The sequence below is a fragment of the Symphalangus syndactylus genome, chromosome 20 (assembly GCF_028878055.3).
Source record: "Symphalangus syndactylus isolate Jambi chromosome 20, NHGRI_mSymSyn1-v2.1_pri, whole genome shotgun sequence".
Lineage (NCBI taxonomy): Eukaryota > Metazoa > Chordata > Mammalia > Primates > Hylobatidae > Symphalangus > Symphalangus syndactylus.
In genome coordinates, this window is record NC_072442.2 from 15165276 (window position 1) to 15179516 (window position 14241).

The following is a 14241-nucleotide window of genomic DNA, read 5'->3' on the forward strand; positions in this document are numbered from 1 at the left end:
CTAAGAGCAAAGACAGATGGGAGAGAAGATTGAGTAACAACAGAAGAGGTCTAGAATCTTCCCCTTTCCCCATACAGATCCATGTCCCTCCCTATGTCTATTTTCTTTCTTGTCTAGAATCCCTCTAAATCTATTTTCTATGCATGTAGGGGGAGGAAGCATTTGCAAAGATTCTGATGAGTTTGTGGAAAGAATCAGGCCATGCTAAGATGATGCTTCTAGGATTGTTTAAATCTGGTGATGTTGGGAATTAGGATTCTTGGATTCTCTTTGAGGTCCTATAAACTGCATTCTATCCAGTGGCTACTCTGTCTTTCTTCCCAGCTGTCACAGCAGTCTGGCCCATCCCAGGACCCTGTCCTCCATTAAGCAATCACATATTCTTTTGGGAACCAACTATGAGAAAGGGTTTGTGTGTACCATGTACTGTGTAATACTTAACGTATTGGATTTGCACTGAAATTACAACACATGTGAGGAGACAGAGCCATCCTCATGAAAAAAATACCAAGGCATAGCAACATTATGGAAGAGCTAATTACTCTTGAACCTTGAAGGAAGGGTAGAATTCAGACAGGTGAACAGGACAGAAAAGCAATTCACATGCGGCACTGACTGGATGAAGGCACTGAGACCTGAGGGACTGAGGAAGAGATAAGTTTGGCGGAAGCTGAATCTTCTTAGAGGAGAGCAGGTAAGAGGAGAATAGTGGTTAGGAGTGCAAATTCTGGGTCAATCAGACCTGGCTCAGAATCCCAGCTCTGCTTCTTCTCCATGTGATCTGGGAGAAATTAGTTAACCTATTCAAGCCACAGTTTACTTATCTGTAAAGTGGAGATAATTTATAGTACTTACTATACTTATAAACATGGGAATAATATATGAGAATTAAAAAAGATAATGCCAGCAAAATATTTAGTATAGTGTCTATTACATAGTAAGCACTCAAAAAATGTTTACTATGATGACAATCACTGCTATTACAACAATAAATGCTTACTACCACAGTTATTACCATTACTACAATTTCAATAAATGCTTACTGCTACTACTATTAAGTGGCAGATGGACCTGGAAAGAAAGGTAGGAGCCTGTTTGTGTGGAAGCCTCTGAAATCCTAACTAAGTGCAAATTCCTTCCTGTAGACAATAAAGAGCCATGGAAAATTTTTGAAAACCTTTTGAAATGGAGGGGGAAGATGTTGTTGAGGAAGTTTATGTATGTACTATGTTGCACCGTGTGGATTAAAATGGAGCAAAACCTGGAGGCAAGAACCCACTTGGAGGCCTACAGCAACAAGCCAGATAGGAAAAATAATTTGGCAGTAATTTTAAAGGAAGAACGCATATGCCTTGGTGACAATACATATGGAGTGCAAGGGAGAAGTCTAGCCGGGTGAGGGGATAGCAGACAGAAATAGGAGAGCCAGAGAGGTATTTGGGTTTAGAGTAAAGAAGTAGCAAGAATGATTTCATAATAATGACAGGCAGCTCACAGTGCCAGATGGAGCTGAAAGAACCCACGGTTACTGACTGGATTTAGCCATTACTGTGACACTCAAACTGAAGAACTGGTTATGAGGAGGGGAGGAATCAGGTGGTTCTGCAACAGTCCTGGGAATCACGGTCTCCTTCTCTCCTCTCTTTTATAGAAGAGCTTTCCCTTTTCCCACACTGCGTCTCCTCCTCTTTTTCTCTGTCTCCCTTTTCCTCAGTGTTCTGAGGTTTCTCCTTCCCCGAACCCTTCCCCTTGCACACCTGGGGTTGTCTTTCACCCCTGATAGTGCTCATGCTAAGAAGTTTTTCAACTCTTACCTTTTCTCTTTCTTGGTCTCATTATAATACTTCTTTTGTTTTTTTGATTAAAATTTTGTGACGATTTATAAATTACAAGAAATAAAAAAAAATTTGTAAAGAAGAAAAAATATATGTTCCATCAATCCCATCAACCAGAGATAACCACTATTCACACTGGTAACATTTTGATTTTTCATGTCCATTTTTTCCCTTTATATTTTTACTATATTTTATCAAAATATTTTGTAATTCTCTCTTTAAAATAACAATACTTTGAGTCTTAAAATCCCTCATGGATAATTTTAGAGATAATCCTGTTTATATTTGTCTGTAGAGGCTGATGGAGATCTTTTTTTTTCTTCAACTTTTATTTTAAGTTCAGGGGTACACATGCAGGATGTGCAGGTTTGTTACATAGGTAAACGTGTGCCATAGTGGTTTGCTGCACAGGTCATCCCATCACCTAGGTATTAAGCCTAGCATCCATTAGCTATTCCTCGTGATGCTCTCCCTCCCCTCGCCTCCCCCCTGACAGGCCCCACTGTGTGTTTTTCCCCTCATGTGTCCATGTGTTCTCATCGTTCAGCTCCCACTAATAAGTGAGAACACTCTGTGTTTGGTTTTCTGTTCCTGCGTTAGTTTGCTGAGGATAATGGCTTCCAGCTCCATCCGGGTCCCCGCAAAGGACATGATCAATAGAGCTATCTTTTCACATGTATCCATTCAATTCCCTTATAAGAGCATCAGTGCAATCACTTCTGCCCCTCCCATGGTAAAATAAAATCCCATAGAGTTAAACATCCTTTTAGGATATATGTTTATTCTCAACTAGTATTTCATCACATGGAGGAATCATATTTTATTTAACCAATATCTTATAGTCATGCATTTATGTTGTTTCTAGTTTATCAATATTATAATAATGTGATGAATATCCTTAAACATACATTTTTAAAAATTAGTTTTCATTGTTTCTTTAAAACAAATCCCTAAGACAGAAATTACTGGGTCAGGGAGTATAAATAATTTGTGGATTTGGCACATATTTTCAAATTGTCTTCTAGAAAGATTGTACCACCAGTGATTTATCTATTCCTCTAAATTCTCAATAATGCTGAATATTACAAGTTTTTAAAAGATCAATGTTAACATAATTTTTAACAATTGTTCCTTATTATATTTTATCTTTAACTTTTTGGATAACTAGTGAATTCTAGATAAGTTTGAATTATTATTATGTTATTACAGGTGCTCGCCACCATGCCCAGCTAATTTTTGTATTTTTAGTAGAGACGGGGTTTCACCATGTTGGCCAGGCTGCTCTCGAACTCCTGACCTCAGGAGATCTGGCCGCCTCGGCCTCTCAAAGTGCCAAGATTAATGCATGAGCCACTGCACACAGCCATGTTATTTTATTTTAAAATCCCTTCCTTCCATCATGATTTATAGATAGTTCATTCAAAGTAAAAATACCCAAATAATACAAAGACATCAGGATCAAAACTAGAGTATCTCTTTTCATCTTATGTTTTATCATGGAAATTTGTATATATTTACAAAGTAGAGAGAATCACCATTTTCAGAATTACCACGATTACCAACAGTTTGCCAGTCTTGCTTCACATACTCCTCCCCCCTTTAATAAAGTATTTTAAGGCAAGACCAAGACATCTTTTCCTTACATCCATAAAAACTTCGATCGAGACCACGGTGAAACTCCGTCTCTACTAAAAATACAAAAAATTAGCCAGGCATGGTGATGTGTGCTTGTGGTCCCAGCTACTTAGGGGGCTGAGGTGGGAGGATTGCTTGAGACTGGCTGCTGGAGATTGTAGTGAACTGAGATCACACCACTGCAGGCCAGCCTTGGGGACAGACTGGGACCCTGTCTGAAAAAAAGAAAAAGTATGGTGGTTGTAATCTTAATAGGGATAAAGATCTTAAGATAAAATAATGAAGTATGCTGTTAACATTTCAGGAATCAGTAATCAGGTGTGAGAGCTGGAGTTGGGGATGAAGGATTACGGTCAGGGGCTTTCCCAGAGAGGCCAAACCATGCCATTTAAATGGCTGCCCACCCAGTCTAACCTTGACACCATGTGGTGGAGAAAGGACACAAAATCAGAGACCAAAATGTGTTACCCTCTGTTGTGGTTGCTGCAACAATGCTCCAGGAAGGGTGTGTACTACCCTTGCCTGTCTCAGCTTCCTGCCCTGGTGCACTGGGATAAGCCCATTCTAACCCTGTTTTATCACATCATTTCCTGCTGAAGGGCTTGCCGGGGTTCTCAATTGCCTATGGGGACATTTTTCAAACAGTCCTAGGCTGGGAGTTGGTGAAGCCACAGAACAAACACAGCACATCTTCCTGGAGTATCATTTTTGCACAAATATCTGAGGATAAATGTGAATTTTATGTGAAGACAAATATGACAATATTTTGAGTATTGAAATCCCTCATAGATAAGTTTTGAGATAATCCTGTTACATTTGTCCGTAGAGGTTTATAGAGATCTTTCCAAATATATTCGTTCAATTCCCTTTGTAAGAGTAACAGTGTAATTGCTGCTACCCTGCCCATGACCCAGGTGGGAATCAGGGAAAAGTGACCTTCTTATGTTCTATTGTCTTTACAGGATGGGACCTTGGGACAAATTTTTCTGAACAATTAGAGAAAATACTTGTGGAAAGGTATAAATCCAAAAGAATGGGTGTTAACACCAAGAACTCAGTTTATTTTTCAAGCTAATGTCTTCTAGAATTTTCACTTACTAAAGAATCATGTCTCCCTTCAAGCTCTAATTTTTTTTTTCTTTTTAGAGATAAGATCAGCTGGAGTGCGGTGGCCATAATAGCTCACTGCAGCCTTGATCTCCTGGGCTCAAGCAATCCTTCCACCTCAGCCTCCTGAATAGCTGAGACTACAGGTATGCACTACGATGCCCAGGTAATTTTTAAAATTTTTGTAGAGATGGGGTCTCACTATGTTGCCCAGGCTTGTCTCAAACTCCTGGCCTCAAACGATCCTCCCACCTCAGCCTCCTGAATAGCTGGGGATTACAGCTGCATGCCATCACATCTGGGTAATTTTTAAATTTTTTATGGAGGTGGGGGTCTAGCTATGTTGCCCAAGCTGGTCTCAAACTCCTGGCCTCAAGTGATCCTCTTGCCTTGGCTTCCCAAAGTAGTGGGATTACAGGCATGAGCCACTGCATCCAGCCAACCCTCTTTTTTCTTTTTTTTTTTAACAACACTTTGGTCTTGTAAACCATAATAGTTACATTTTAAAAGCTCTCCCAAAGATTGTCTAGGGATATGCGTATAATAGAAAATTCGCATAAATTTTAAAAGTTAAAACATGAGAGTTCAAGGAGATAGTGCATTTGTCCTGGGCTTCTTTGAATTGCCCCCACAGATGGCCCATGGCAACAAATGCTACTAGAGAAGTACTTACGGGGAAACGTTTGAGAAACACTAATCAACCCAGCTTCACTACAACCAAGATTATCTGCTTGTTTTTCTTCACATTTACCTCTGATTTTGTACATAACAATTTTCTTCTAATGCATACCTCTCTTTCTCCAGCAATAAACATCCTCTCAAATTCCCACCATAAAGAAGCATCTATTTGTTTATCTAAAATCATTATTCTCGGCTGTATATCCTATCAAGATTTATGCACATAGGTTGATGGTGTTTGTGGTCATAGGTACTTGCTGATATGTTTATTTATTCACTGATTGATTCAACTAGCTTTATGGAACCTATGGTTCAAAAGGCACTATGTTGGGCATAGCAGGTATGAAAAAGAATCAGACATGAAACCTGTGGGTGAGGACAGCATGGCCGAAGGGAAAAAAGACCCAGATTCTTATAATATACTGTAGGGCATGGTCAGGGAAATAAGTCTGTGGAACCCTTGAAAACATATGGAACTTCCTCCCCGTGGAGGGCTTTCCTAAGCTATATCTCGGATTGGCACTCAGCAATGACTTTAATCAACTCAATCCTGACTGCCCAAGGAAAATGATTGAATTTTCATGTTTGTTGGTTTGTTTCAATGGTTTCTCTGTAGGAACGTGGGGGAAGATCCTATGGAACCACAGAACACCACACAGGTATCAATGTTTGTCCTCTTAGGGTTTTCACAGACCCAGGAGCTCCAGAAATTCCTGTTCCTTCTGTTCCTATTAGTCTATGTCACCACCATTGTGGGAAACCTCTTTATCATGGTCACAGTGACTTTTGACTGCCGGCTCCACACACCCATGTATTTTCTGCTCCGAAATCTAGCTCTCATAGACCTCTGCTATTCCACAGTCACCTCTCCAAAGATGCTGGTGGACTTCCTCCATGAGACCAAGACAATCTCCTACCAGGGCTGCATGGCCCAGATCTTCTTCTTCCATCTTTTGGGGAGAAGGGAGGTCTCGAACCAGGCTGGTCTCGAACCAGGCTGGTCTCGAACTCCTGACCTCAGGTGATCCACCTGCCTTGGCCTCCCAAAGTGCTGGGATTACAGGCGTTAGCCACAGCGCCTGGCCTAACACTTCCACACTTTTATCTCATTACTTTTCATGAAACCGACAGTAGATATATTATTATTGTTGTTAAACAGTTTTACAAATGAGAAAACGCAGAGAGAAGTCAAAGGTGAAGAGTAAGTGAGTGGCACAGCTTGCCCTGGAACCTGGTTCTTCTGACTCCAAGTTATAGGCAAGAAATAGGAATGGGATTTGAAACTCAGAGTTTCCTGCAACCACGAGAGAAAACCTAGAGAGGTCTTCGTCTATAGAGAAGTATCTGTGATGAATGGTCAACTGCTTCATCTTAACTCTGCGACAGTTACATTCTTTTCTGCTCCCCACCTCCCTGCCTCATCCCCCACTGTGGAATTTAGAAAGTTATCTCGCCCTCTCGTCTCCCCTACAAAAAAAGTTTGAGCCGCCGCTGCCGGGTTGCCAGCGGAGTCGCGCGTCGGGAGCTAAGTAGGGCAGGGAAGGCATGGCTTCTGTTTTCGTCCGATGTGGAGGGGCCAGCGGTGGCGGTCGGGCCGGGTCCGGGGCCTGGGGACGCCGAGGCGACCGCGGAGTGAGAGCCCCGTCAAGGTCTCCAGCCTGCCCTACAGTGTGGACGCGCTCGTGTCCAAGAAGCCGCCCAAGGAGGCATCCCCAATGCCGGCCGAAAGCGCCTCGGCCGGGACCACCCTGCGGCTACTGCTGCTGCCGGGGCATGGCGCTCGGGAAGCGCACAGCCCCGGGCCGCCGATCAAGCCCTTCGAGACCGCCTCGGTCAAGTGGGAAAACTCCCTAAGACGGAGCAGCGTGGATGCAGGAACCCGGGTGAGATTCGCCGCCGCCAAGACACATGAGCCCTACCACCTGCACCCTGAGAAAACACAAGCCCGATCCGAAGCCGCGCACAGCCTTTACCACGTCCCAGCTCCTCGCTCTGGAGCGCGAGTGGCGCCAGAAACAGTACCTCTCCATCGCCAGCATTGTCCAGGAGTTGTGGGCAGAAGCCTCTCTCTCTTCACAGTACTTGATAGTCCTTCATGGTTCATTTTGGGTTTTGTTGTCATCTGAGTTGTAAACATGTCTTAATTTTATTGAAAGTGGAATTTCTGTTTCCAGTGAGGAAGAGAAAAATAAAAACCTTCGTTTTCTTATAAACAGAAGTCATTTGTTCATTTAATTTTTTAAAAGTTGTCTTGGGCAACTTTTTAGTTTATAAAACTCTTACTTTTATATTATTCAGAATATCAGTTCTAAAGGTAATATACAGCACAGAAAAGCTGCTTATAGTCTACAACACCGACACAAAGGGAAGGAATATAAGTAAAATTTCTTCCAGATTTATCTTACACATGGTTATTCCACAACACCAGGTGCTTAATTGAATTTGTTGAATATGCCCCCATTAAAATGAATATGGCTATATTTATGAGAATTTATGCCTTTAAGACATCTCTTACTGAGGCTATGTTCTCTGAGAGAGAGAGAGAGGAGAGAGAGAGAGAGAGAGAGATAAAGGTATTTATTGCAAGGACTTGGCTGACATGATTGTGAAGCTGGCTAGGCAAGTATGTAATCTGTAGGGCAGGCCATCAGCTGCAGTTGCTGTCTACACGCAGAATTTTCCTCCTTCAGGGAAACCTCAGTTCTTCTCTTTAGTTCTTTCAACTGACTGAATCAGGCACACCCAGATTATCTAGGATAACCTCCTTTACTTAAAGTCAACTGATTATAGACATCAATTATATCTACAAAATACCTTCACAGCAACACCTAGATTAGAGTTTGATTGAATAACCGGGAACTATAGCCTAGTCAAGTTGACACATAACACAGACCATCACAAAGGGAGAATGATTAATTATCAATGATGCTGGGATTCCTGCATGATAATTTACATGATATTTCCTCTACAGGGAGTAATATTCCTCTAAAGGGAGTAATAATTGACACGTAAAGAATGCTAGCACTTTGTGGACGGTGTGAGTATAATTGATATTGGTAGTGAATCAACTGTGGGGTTATGGTTGACAAGATGAAGAACAAGATTTATGGGGTAATTAAGTTTTCATTTTAGTATACAGACATTTTCCCATCCATGACGTTGTCTATGTAAAGATCAATTCAGTTTAAAAGGAGAATGGGTGCAGCACACCAACATGGCACATGGATACATATGTAACAAACCTGCACATTGTGCACATGTACCCTAAAACTTAAAGTACAATAATAATAAAAAAAAAAAAAGGAGAAGAAATCAAACCAGTTACCTTGACGACAATAAGAAAGAGAACTGTCCACTGTGCTGATGAGCAGGTCATTGGTTCTCAATATCTGGTCCCTGGAACAGTTGCATCAGCATTATCTGAGAACTTGCTACAAATGCAAATTCTTGGTCTTACCATTGATGTACTGAATGAGAAATTCTGGGCTGGGAACACAAGTCTGCCTTTTAACAAGGGCTTCAGGTAATTTTCTCAAGGGTAAGAGTCATTGGTCTAAGAAATAGGTTCTCCTAAAACTCTCAGAGTCTCCTTTTTTTTGAAGACCCTCTTGTCCTTTTGGATCTTGGCCTGAATATTATCCATTCCTCAAATCTCTAAAATTTTCAATGTTCTTGGTACTTTGGGCCCCCCAAGGAAGACCTCTCAAAGAGTATGTGCTTTTGAGACATTTAGAAACTTTTTAACAACTCCCATTGCTCCTTTGGCCCCAGTGATAATCAGCCCAGCTCAGCTTCCTGAGCCCTGTCCAATAGTTTCTCCCCAAGGATATTCCCCATTGCCCTGGGGTCTCACCCGTAGTATTATTTATGAAGTAAGGGCAGGAGCTAGGAAACTGTGAAGCTGAGGCAAAGGATCTCCAAGAAGATGCATACTGAAGCCCCATTCTGGGCTAAAGGGAGGTGAGAGACCAGTGTTTCCTCAGCTGCACAGAGATTAACTGTAAGAAAGATCATGCAACACCTGCTAGAGGGTGGGAGTAATAAACAAGTGACATAGACCTGATGGTAGTAAGTCTAAAGGATGAGCAGAGACTCAAGAAAAACTGCAGAGGGAATGTGATGTTGAAAACAGATGCCTCCGATTACATAGGAAAACAACAAAGCACAGAATTCACCCTATGAGACTTAGAGGGAGGATGCTCACAGCAAAGGACATCAAGGGTGAGGAAAATCACAAGATTCTCGACATTGTCACATGAAACAAAGTCACATTTACCTGCTAATATATTAAGTTGGCAAACATTTCTGAGCAAGTGCTAAATCAGAGATGCTGTCATAGACTCTGGGCTTACTAAGTTATTGAATTTACAATCTAGTTAAGAGGAGAAATAGAAAAAATGATAAATGCTATAATGGAGGTATTTATCAAATGCTATTGGAACACAGAGAAATGAGGAATTAATTCTGCATGAGAGAAATGGGGGAAGGAGTCAAAGGGAAAGTGATATTTCTCTTACTGCCTCTAGGTTGAGAAGGTAGCAAAAGGCATTTCAGGAAACAGGATTTATTACCAAAGATATGAAAATAACGAAATATACTGCCTACATAGAAGCTTTGAGTTCTTTGAACAGCAATCAGTTCCCAGGTGACAGTGATACTGATTAGAAAGATATAGGGAGGCTATATTTTATAGTCTTGTGTGAAATGCTGAGAGTTACATGCACATACGTAGGTAGGTTTTTCCACCCTGAGTTTATCCACAAAGCATTTTAGGTGGCTTCTGAGAGTCTGAGTTTTAAGCTGTGAGCAAATCAAATATTATAACAACGAGGAATATGATCACATCTGAGTCAGAGACGTCTCATGGATAGCTGTGTAGAAGGTGCCCTGGAGTGTAAGTAAACTGAAGGAGCAGAATAAGATGAGAACAACCTCTAATATTGTAGATAATAGATTGCAATAGGCCAGGTAAGAGAGGGTAGGAGAGATTGAGACAGGGCAGGGGGAGGGGGGAGACCACTGATCCCCTCCCCTGTCACCCTCCATCTTCTTCTTTTTTTTTTTTTTTTATTTTTTGAGACAGAGTCTCGCTCTGTCACCCAGGATGGAGTGCAGTGTCATGATCTCCACTCACTGCAGCCTCCAACTCCCAGCTTCAAGCAATTCTCCTGCCTCAGCCTCCCAAGTAGCCTGGATTACAGGTGTGTGCCACCACGCCCAGCTAATTTTTTTTGTATTTTTAGTAGAGAAGGAGTTTCACCATGTTGACCAGGCTTGTCTCAAACTTCTGACTTCAAGCGATCCACCTGCCTCAGCCTTCCAAATTTCTGGGACTACAGGCGTGAGCCACCTTGCCCGGCTCCTCCATCTTCTTCTGTCCTTTTAGTCCCATTTTCTCCATCTCCCCAGCACTTTTCCACTTCCCCTACCTTCACTTGCTCTATTCCTTCATCTCCCTTTATTCCTTTGTCTATTTCTATTTGTTTTCTTTCAACAAGTTCCTTTGTCTCCCACCCTTGGATTCAGTAACATCTTGTAAAATTCCTGTTTCATTCAGAGGCTCTCTGAGTCCCATTCATACAATATTCATCATCTATTTCTCAATCCAATGACTCTCCCTCTCTTTTCTCCCTCTTGTCTCAGCACCACCACATATGCCTCACTCAAAAGGGGCCGCCTACAGTGGAGGGCAGGGGAACTACTGGATGTCTCAGGCATCCAGCTGCATCCAGCATCTTCCTTGTGCTGAACTTTTACACCCGATAGCTATTCACCCACGCAGCAGTCAACACCGAGTGCTTTTTAAGGTTGACTGTCATTAAGAATGGGTACTGCAGGGCACAAATAAATTGTGAGATCCAGATACAGCCTCTGGACTTAATAATTGAATTGTGGAGGGAAAATATAGACAAGGAAAATCCATTAACACGATGATGTATTAAATGTCATGTGAAAAATAATTGGCAAAGAATCTTATTACAGAGTGGAAGAGAGGATATCTTTAGATTAAGAGAATTCACAGAAGTGGGTAATTGCCATTGATTATTCCATGCACTGTTTTAGGAACTTTGTATCTATCATTCTACTTAAGTCCTCAGAAAATTCTATAAAGCAGGTATTTTTATTTCTACCTTACAAATGTGAAAACTGAGGCCCAGAAAGATTAAGTAAGTTACTCATGGTCAAATCACAATGAAATGAAAGACCTGAAATTTGACTTCAGATGTATCTGACTCCAAGTGTCTTCCCACCACTACATGAATCTTTGAAAGGCTGGTTGTATATACTTCTGAATGGTGCTAAGATTTCAGGAATGTATATTCCAGCACCCACTTGTAAACTCTCCAGAGACAAGACAGCACCTAGTATCATGGTCTACACATAAGGGTGCTCATCATATGGGCCCAAAACCTTGGTTCTGAGCCCCTGAGCCCTGAAAGGGAAAGTAGTGACTTCATGCATCTGTGTCTGTGGTTCATTTTCTTTAGGTGCATGGAGAAAACACCGTGAAACCAGGGAACCTCACGTGGGTATCAGACTTTGTCTTCCTGGGGCTCTCGCAGACTCAGGAGCTCCAGCGTTTCCTGTTTTTAATGTTCCTGTTTGTCTACATCACCACTGTTATGGAAAACAACCTTATCGTTGTCACACCGACCTCTGATTCCCAGCTCCACACACCCATGTACTTTCTGCTCCAAAACCTGGCTGTCCTAGACCTCTGTTTCTCTTTGGTCACTGCGCCCAAAATGCTAGTGGACCTCCTCTCTGAGAAGAAAACCATCTCCTACCAGGGCTGCCTGGGCCAGATCTTCTTCTTCCACTTTTTGGGCGGTGCCATGGTCTTCTTTCTCTCAGTGATGGCCTTTGACCGCCTCATTGCCATCTCCCGGCCCCTCCGCTATGTCACCATCATGAACACTCAGCTCTGGGTGGGGCTGGTGGTGGCCGCCTGGGTGGGAGGCTTTGTCCACTCTATTGTCCAGCTGGCTCTGATGCTCCCACTGCCCTTCTGTGGCCCCAATGTTTTGGATAACTTCTACTGTGATGTTCCCCAAGTACTGAGACTTGCCTGCACTGACACCTCACTCCTGGAGTTCCTCATGATCTCCAACAGTGGGCTGCTGGATGCCATCTGGTTCTTCCTCCTCCTGATCTCCTACTTATTCATCCTGGTGATGCTGAAGTCACATCCAGGGGAGGCAAGAAGGAAGGCAGCTTCCACCTGCACCACCCACATCATCGTGGTTTCCATGATCTTCGTTCCAAGCATTTACCTCTATGCCCGGCCCTTCACCCCATTCCCTATGGGCAAGCTTGTGTCCATCAGCCACACAGTCATGACCCCCATGCTCAACCCCATGATCTATACCCTGAGGAACCAGGACATGCAGGCAGCAGTGAGAAGATTAGGGAGACACCGGCTGGTTTGAGAGTGACAATGGTAGGTTGCTTCTCTTTGGCTTTGTTTTCCGTTTGTGAAGTGGAGAGGGAGCTACTACATTTGCTCTTTTCATAGTGTGTTGAGAGTCATCGTAGTAGCAGGGAATGAATTTTGAAACCAAGCAACTCCGTGTTTTAGGAAAAAAGAAAGTATCCTCTTTGGTGGTTAAGATTTGCGATAAAGAGTTTTAACACACCTGCAACAATGAGAATTGTTCACATGGCCCCTGAAAACCGCACCCTCCTTTTCCCCTTCTTGTGGACAGTTTCCTGTTGACAGCATTTCCTCTGTGAGAACATTTCTATTTTCTGTATTTTGAGCTGTCTTCCCAATATTCCCTTTTGGTGTGAGACTGGGTTGTTGGGAACAGCACAGAATTTGGAGTCTCAAGCTCTAAATTAGAGGCCCTGACCCATCATTGACCAAACTGATGACTTCGAATAAGCCACCCAGCTTCTCTTGGCCTCGTGATTTCTCCCTCACCAATTTGCTTAAATTAGTATGTGCCCCTAAAATATTCTAGGTTTGTTATGAGATTCAAATAAAAAAATTTTATGATAAAACGAGTAAATCATATAACTATATGTTATCTTCCAAGCTTTTAAAAATGATTGTATTTTATTTTCAAATATGAAATTATTATGAGTATTCAAGCTTTTTCTCTCTATATTTACATTTTAATATAATATACTAATTGTAAATAAAAGATCATGGGCAATGCATGCACATTATGAAACATTATTTCATTATGTACGAATGCTCATGTATACACTACTCGATTCAAGAACCAGAAGTTACCAATAACTTGCCTTCACCTGTATTGTCCTCTCCATTGCGTTCACCTTGATTCCTATCCAGAGGAAATCACTCTGTTGAATTTCATGTTTATCATTTCATTGCTTGTATAAAATAGTTTTATCATTTTTTTTACATAAACAGTATATTGTTTTGCACTTTGGAGTTTTATAAAAATATCGTACTGTACATAATATTCTGGGATTTGCTTTTTTCACTCCATGTTATGTTTCTAAGCTCCACATGTTGATGTTTGGCTGTAATTCATTCATTTGCTCTGCTGTAGAATATTCCACCATGAGAATAAGCTTATTTGGGTTGTTTCCAGGTTTTGGCTATTAGAGAGTGCTTTTTTTGAGATGAAGTTTCACTCTGCCGCCGAGGCTGGAGTGCACTCATCACCACACCCAGCTAAGTTTTGCATTTTCAGTAGAGACGCAGGATTCTCATTATGTGTGTGTCTTGGTATCCTTGGTGGTGTCTCACAGGCTTCTGAGCCTATGTTCATTTTCCTTTATCCTTCTTTTTGCTCCTTAGATTGGATGATTTCAACTGACCTATAATATCTCTAGACCTCTGATTATGAAATGCCATCATAGAGGAAAATTGGATTCACTCCCCCATTTCCACAGAACCAAAAACAAATATATAGCACTGAGATCTACACCAGAAACAACCCAGAGCTCAAGTATGAGAGTGAGACCGTTCTTGGGGCCACAGAGAGATGAAAAAACTCCAAGCAGCTGATAG

The 14241-nt window shown here is 41.9% G+C and overlaps 1 protein-coding gene and 1 pseudogene across 1 annotated transcript; both read left to right on the forward strand.

Annotated features, from left to right (window-relative positions):
• The window catches only part of LOC129470045 (uncharacterized), a 34663-nt pseudogene extending 27275 nt beyond the window's left edge, over positions 1-7388 (forward strand).
• A 2016-nt stretch (positions 7389-9404) lies between these two features.
• On the forward strand, positions 9405-13224 carry OR4D2 (olfactory receptor family 4 subfamily D member 2). The gene is made up of 2 exons (XM_063629781.1): positions 9405-9476; positions 11744-13224. The coding sequence occupies exon 2, from the start codon at positions 11849-11851 to the stop codon at positions 12683-12685; it is 837 nt and encodes a 278-aa protein (XP_063485851.1). The 5' UTR covers positions 9405-9476; positions 11744-11848; the 3' UTR covers positions 12686-13224.
• The last annotated feature ends 1017 nt before the right edge of the window (positions 13225-14241 follow it).

What these genes read in the sequence shown, in the direction of transcription:
- OR4D2 (XM_063629781.1), top strand. Translation starts at nt 11,849, where the DNA reads ATGTTCCTGTTTGTCTACATCACCACTGTTATGGAAAACAACCTTATC.